Raw genomic sequence first — 6,968 nt, 5'->3', positions numbered from 1 at the left:
AGAGGCTGAGGCAGAAGGATGACTTTACCACGAGGTCAAGGCTGCAGTGAGCTCATGATCATACCACTGCACTTACTCGGCAACAGAGCAAGACCCTGTCCCTCAAATAAATAAAAGGGAAAAAAAAGCTCCTCACCTCCCACGACACCAGGCGGCTATTCCCTTGTGATGGGGCTGTGTGGGGGGCGGGGGGCTTACCTGGATGGGGGAGCTGCTCTGCTGTCCCTGTGGCCGGGCGAGAGGCAGGCTGTGGAGGCTGAGGCGTGGCCTGGACCCATGTGGCCAGCCCTCTCTCCCACCACTATGGGACAAAATGTTCAGTTCCCCACCACTTACTGGAAACGAAATCCAGGGGAATAGGAAAGGTTCGGGGCCAGCACCGCTCTTTACAGTCACCCCCAGAACCCTCTGGGAGCTGTCAGGTGGTGGAGCCATGCACTGTCTATAAAGCAGCGTCCCAGCCACTGAGCCCCCAGGAGGGCTGAAGAGCCCCGCACAGACCCAGGGGAGAGGCTGCTGGGTTTCTAGTGGCTGTGAGAGCCCAGCGGCCAGGTGGGTGGATGTGGCTCCCAAGCCACCTTGACTTTGGCTCCCTGGTCGGCTCACTTGGAGCAAGAGCATGGAGCGCTGCTTCCTCCCGGCTTCCTCCCAGTGTCACAGCCGCAACGGGCCTCTCACTGCGTATCCAGATGTGAGTGGGGTCAGAGTTCCAGCTGATCATCCCTGCACTGGAGCAGATAAGCCAGCCCGGGGACCAGTGCAGGGTCTCTGCCCCTGGCAGGCTAGGCTGGCCGCTGCACGATGCTCCAGCAATGGGGAGGGACATCTGGAGAACGATGCACATAGAGACTTGAAGGGGAGAGGCCTGGTGAGGCTTGGGGATGCTGTAGAGCAGGAAACCTCCCTCCCCGGGCCCCCTCCGTGTTCGCCCTTCCAGCAGAGCACAGTTTAGGAAACTCCATTACCTGGTAAGTTGGTGACATCCGAGTTGGGTCTGTCCTTGAAGCTGCAACACACAGATCCACAGCAACACCTTACCCAATGAGGATGGGGCTGGAGAAGGCCATGCTGGGAGGCTTCTGCCACAGCCTGGCCCCCGTACACTACCCCGTAGCCTTGTATATTTCCTTTTTCTTTCTTTTTTTTTTGTGGGGGGGGGTGGGGGTGCGGAGGCAGGGTCTTGCTCTGTTGCCCAGGCTGGAGTGCAGTGGCGCAATCATGGCTTACTGCAGCCTCGACCTCCTGGGCTCAAGTGATCCTCCCCCTCTGCCTCTCCAGTAGCTGGAACTACAGGCGTGTGCCACCATCCCCAGCTAGTTGTCTTGTTTTGTTTTGATTTTCAGTGGAGATAGAGTCTTGCTATGTTGCCCAGGCTGGTCTCAAACTCCTGGGCTCAAAAGCGATCCGCCTGCCTCAGCCTCCCAAAGCGCTGGGAATAATGGGCGTGAGCCCCTCCGCCCAGTCTGCCCCATGTGTTTCTGCAGGGCTGGGCCCCAGGAGCCACCGCCTGCAGGGTAAAGTCTGCTTACCTGTGTTTGGGGTGGCAGTTTCCGCATCCGTCAGCACGCTTACCTCAGCAGACCAGGCCTTACCTCAGCAGACCAGGCCGCCCGTTCTCATGCTGTTGGAGCTTCAAGCAAGGGGATGGTGAGGTGTGGGACTGGGACACGCCCGAATAGGGAAGTGCTTGCTCCGAGAACGGCTTCCAGAGACATCCCGCTCCAGAGCAGGCCCAGCGGGGGCTCAGCTGACATCCCTCAGCCACTTCTGAAGGATGTTCAGGAAACAGCGCTCGATGCCTGTTTGCTCAGAGTGGCAGGTGGTGAGGCCGAGGCTGGTCCTCCCTCACAGGGAGGGGTAGGGGCCAAGCTCTACGCAAGACCCATTCTCTGGGGTTATTCCTGCCTCAATTTGTGTTGAGCTGGCCTGTCCCCTATCCCACAGTACCCATGGGTGGGTGGGCCACAGACTGGCTGGGAAAGGGGTTGAGACGTGGTCTTACTCGTGTTACCCAGGCTGGAGTGCAGTGGCACAATCTTGGCTCACTGCAGCCTCGACCTCCCTGGGCTCAGATGATTCTCCCACCTCAGCCTCCCCAGTAGCTGGGACTACAGGCACACACCACCAAGCCCGGGTAATTCTTGTATTTTTGTAGAGACAGGGTCTCGCGATGTTGCCCAGGCTGGTCTCGAACTCCTTGGCTCAAGCAATCCGCTCACCTCAGCCTCCCAAAGTGTTGGGATTACAGGTGTGAGCTATAGGTTGTCAGGTTCTACATGGGTTTCAGCTCCTGTCTGGGCCTTGCCCTCCTGGGCCCCACCAGGGCTCTGCAGCATCTGAGGCAAAAAGTCTTGGGCCGGGCGAGGTGGCTCATGCCTATAATCCCAGGACTTTGGGAGGCTGAGGCAGGAGGATCACTTGAGGTCAGGAGTTCAAGACCAGCCTGACCAACATGGCAAAACCCCGTCTCTACTAAAAATACAAAAATTAGCCAGGCGTGATGGTGGGTGCCTATAATCCTAGGTACTCAGGAGGCTGAGGCAGGAGAATCACTTGAGCCCGGGAGGCGGAGGTTACGGTGAGCCGAGATCGCACCATTGCACTCCACCCTGGACAACAGAGTGAGACTCTATCTGGGAAAAAAAAAAAAAGAAAAAAGTCTGTGTCGATGATCTGCTGGGTGTGGAGTGGGTTCCTCCATGCCAGTGATTTGTGTCCTGCCCTTGACAGGGGTGGGGCATGTTTTCCCTTTAAGGAAATGGCAGCCTCCACCGGAAGTGCAGTCTGTCTCGAGGCTGGTGGGCTTGCTGGCCCGGGGCTTGGTACTGAGGCCGCTGCTCAGCCCAAGGGGCAGCCTGGCCTCTTAGGGTTGGCAGAACCAAGGCACTGCCCCAAACGCTTTCCATGGAGTGGTGCCAGTTGCTTGGCACACCTGATTCCTAGCAGCCCCTAGGGTGAAGTGCCAGAGTTAAAAATAATAACAAGGCCTGGTGCGGTGGCTCATGCCTGTATCCAGCACTTTGGGAGGCGGAGGCCAGCAGATCACTTGAGGCCAGGAGTTTGAAACCAGCCTGGCCAATGTCGTGAAACCCAGTCTCTTATACACATCTAGATGTGTATAAGAGACAGCGAACTCCTGGCCTCAAGAGCTCCTTCCGCCTCAGCCTTCCAAAGCGCTGGGATTACAGGCATGCACCACCACGCCCGGCCATTTGCTGTCACTTCTGTCTCCTTGAGTCTGCCTCCTCCTGCTTCACCTCCATGAAGCCAGGAGGCTTTTGCTTGCCTTGGTCACTGTGATTGAATTCTTCGGACCTAGTCTGTGGTAGACATCTTCATAAAGTCAGACATCTCATGTTCTTTTTGTCTTCATCCGTCAGGACTATGGCCCCAAAGTCAACTTTCGGAAACAGAAGCTAAAGACCGAGGGCTTCTGCGGCCTCCCCAGCTTCAGCCGGGAGGTGGTGCGGAGGATGGGCCTCTACCCGGGGCTGGAGGGCTTCCGGCCCGTCGAGCAGTGCAACCTGGACTACTGCCCCGAGCGCGGCTCTGCCATCGACCCCCACCTGGACGACGCCTGGCTGTGGGGGGAGCGGCTGGTCAGCCTCAACCTCCTGTCCCCCACCGTGCTGTCCATGTGTCGGGAGGCACCGGGGAGCCTGCTCCTCTGCTCGGCCCCGTCGGCTGCCCCGGAGGCCTTGGTGGACAGTGTGATAGCACCCAGCCGGTCGGTGCTATGCCAGGAGGTGGAGGTGGCCATCCCCTTACCCGCCCGCTCCCTGCTGGTCCTCACGGGGGCCGCAAGGCACCAGTGGAAGCACGCCATCCACCGCAGACACATCGAGGCCCGCCGCGTCTGCGTCACTTTCCGGGAGCTGTCGGCCGAGTTCGGCCCCGGAGGCGGGCAGCAAGAGCTGGGCCAGGAACTGCTGCGAATTGCCTTCTCCTTCCAGGGAAGACCCGTGTGAGCCGCCTCCCTGGCTCCAGACTTGACTGATCCTGGGATTGAAACGGGAAGCACAGGACAGGGCCTCCCGCAACTCACAGGGTTTCAAGAGAAGATGGGTGACATGCTGTGAGCGGTGTGAGCCGCACCCGGGAGCGGGTTTTGATGGGAACGCACCTCGGGGCAGCCCCCTTCCACCTGGACCGTGGCCATGCTTGTTTTGGTTATTTAATTTGTCACAGTCTTGGGGACGTGGGATCATTTGAGCTTAAAAAATATTGGGGGCCGGGCACGGTGGCTCACGCCTGTAATCCTAACACTTTGGGAGGCTGAGGTGGGTGGATCACTTGAGGTCAGGAGTTCGAGACCAGCCTGGCCAACATGGTGAAAACCGGTCTCTACAAAAAATACAAAAATTAGCCGGGTGTGGTGACTCGCACCTGTAGTCCCAGCTACTCGGGAGGCTAAGGTGGGAGAATCGCTTGAACCCGGGAGGTGGAGGTTGCAGTGAGCCAAGATTGTGCCACTGCACTCCAGCCTGGGCGACAGAGCAAGAGTGTTTCAAAAAAAAAGAAGGGAACATTTTAAATGATTTTCACCTTTATTATGCATCTATTTTCATGGGGTTTCCTGATATCTCACCGTCCAGCCCCTTCATTTGGGGAATGTGTTGGATTAGAGAACAGAGTTGGTTGAAGATTTGAAGTTTAAAGAGCTGGTAATAGCTTCAGAGTCAGGCTCAGCCTGACTCATGCTTGACACCCCCACGCCCCGGGGGATTGAGGATGTGAGGAGGGCAGGGAAATCTGAGAGCCTCCTCCCAGCCCCATAATGCTGTTAACATGTGGGAAAAATTAAAGCTCCCAGCCAGGTGCAGTGGCTCACACCTGTAATCCAAGTACTTTGGGGGGCTGAGGTGGGAGGATCGCCTGAGGCCAGCCTGGGCAACATAGTGAGACCCCATCTCTACAAAAAGTACAAACATTAGCTGGGTGTCTGGGCGTGGTGACGCACACCTGTAAGAGAGGCTGAGGCAGAAGGATGACTTTACCACGAGGTCAAGGCTGCAGTGAGCTCATGATCATACCACTGCACTTACTCGGCAACAGAGCAAGACCCTGTCCCTCAAATAAATAAAAGGGAAAAAAAAGCTCCTCACCTCCCACGACACCAGGCGGCTATTCCCTTGTGATGGGGCTGTGTGGGGGGCGGGGGGCTTACCTGGATGGGGGAGCTGCTCTGCTGTCCCTGTGGCCGGGCGAGAGGCAGGCTGTGGAGGCTGAGGCGTGGCCTGGACCCATGTGGCCAGCCCTCTCTCCCACCACTATGGGACAAAATGTTCAGTTCCCCACCACTTACTGGAAACGAAATCCAGGGGAATAGGAAAGGTTCGGGGCCAGCACCGCTCTTTACAGTCACCCCCAGAACCCTCTGGGAGCTGTCAGGTGGTGGAGCCATGCACTGTCTATAAAGCAGCGTCCCAGCCACTGAGCCCCCAGGAGGGCTGAAGAGCCCCGCACAGACCCAGGGGAGAGGCTGCTGGGTTTCTAGTGGCTGTGAGAGCCCAGCGGCCAGGTGGGTGGATGTGGCTCCCAAGCCACCTTGACTTTGGCTCCCTGGTCGGCTCACTTGGAGCAAGAGCATGGAGCGCTGCTTCCTCCCGGCTTCCTCCCAGTGTCACAGCCGCAACGGGCCTCTCACTGCGTATCCAGATGTGAGTGGGGTCAGAGTTCCAGCTGATCATCCCTGCACTGGAGCAGATAAGCCAGCCCGGGGACCAGTGCAGGGTCTCTGCCCCTGGCAGGCTAGGCTGGCCGCTGCACGATGCTCCAGCAATGGGGAGGGACATCTGGAGAACGATGCACATAGAGACTTGAAGGGGAGAGGCCTGGTGAGGCTTGGGGATGCTGTAGAGCAGGAAACCTCCCTCCCCGGGCCCCCTCCGTGTTCGCCCTTCCAGCAGAGCACAGTTTAGGAAACTCCATTACCTGGTAAGTTGGTGACATCCGAGTTGGGTCTGTCCTTGAAGCTGCAACACACAGATCCACAGCAACACCTTACCCAATGAGGATGGGGCTGGAGAAGGCCATGCTGGGAGGCTTCTGCCACAGCCTGGCCCCCGTACACTACCCCGTAGCCTTGTATATTTCCTTTTTCTTTCTTTTTTTTTTGTGGGGGGGGGTGGGGGTGCGGAGGCAGGGTCTTGCTCTGTTGCCCAGGCTGGAGTGCAGTGGCGCAATCATGGCTTACTGCAGCCTCGACCTCCTGGGCTCAAGTGATCCTCCCCCTCTGCCTCTCCAGTAGCTGGAACTACAGGCGTGTGCCACCATCCCCAGCTAGTTGTCTTGTTTTGTTTTGATTTTCAGTGGAGATAGAGTCTTGCTATGTTGCCCAGGCTGGTCTCAAACTCCTGGGCTCAAAAGCGATCCGCCTGCCTCAGCCTCCCAAAGCGCTGGGAATAATGGGCGTGAGCCCCTCCGCCCAGTCTGCCCCATGTGTTTCTGCAGGGCTGGGCCCCAGGAGCCACCGCCTGCAGGGTAAAGTCTGCTTACCTGTGTTTGGGGTGGCAGTTTCCGCATCCGTCAGCACGCTTACCTCAGCAGACCAGGCCTTACCTCAGCAGACCAGGCCGCCCGTTCTCATGCTGTTGGAGCTTCAAGCAAGGGGATGGTGAGGTGTGGGACTGGGACACGCCCGAATAGGGAAGTGCTTGCTCCGAGAACGGCTTCCAGAGACATCCTGCTCCAGAGCAGGCCCAGCGGGGGCTCAGCTGACATCCCTCAGCCACTTCTGAAGGATGTTCAGGAAACAGCGCTCGATGCCTGTTTGCTCAGAGTGGCAGGTGGTGAGGCCGAGGCTGGTCCTCCCTCACAGGGAGGGGTAGGGGCCAAGCTCTACGCAAGACCCATTCTCTGGGGTTATTCCTGCCTCAATTTGTGTTGAGCTGGCCTGTCCCCTATCCCACAGTACCCATGGGTGGGTGGGCCACAGACTGGCTGGGAAAGGGGTTGAGACGTGGTCT

At 58.2% G+C, this 6,968-nt stretch overlaps 1 protein-coding gene across 1 annotated transcript in view; it reads left to right on the top strand.

Annotated features, from left to right (window-relative positions):
• Nucleotides 1-5,112, top strand: part of ALKBH4 (alkB, alkylation repair homolog 4 (E. coli)) — a 20,339-nt gene extending 15,227 nt beyond the window's left edge. Inside the window, exon 3 of the mRNA XM_011971230.1 lies at nt 3,381-5,112. Coding sequence (XP_011826620.1) covers nt 3,381-3,968 — 588 coding nt within the window. The 3' untranslated portion in view covers nt 3,969-5,112. The remainder of the gene's footprint in view (nt 1-3,380) is intronic.
• The last annotated feature ends 1,856 nt before the right edge of the window (nt 5,113-6,968 follow it).

The sequence above is a fragment of the Mandrillus leucophaeus genome, unplaced genomic scaffold (assembly GCF_000951045.1).
Source record: "Mandrillus leucophaeus isolate KB7577 unplaced genomic scaffold, Mleu.le_1.0 Scaffold993, whole genome shotgun sequence".
Taxonomy (NCBI): domain Eukaryota; kingdom Metazoa; phylum Chordata; class Mammalia; order Primates; family Cercopithecidae; genus Mandrillus; species Mandrillus leucophaeus.
This window is presented reverse-complemented; position numbering and strand designations above follow the sequence as displayed.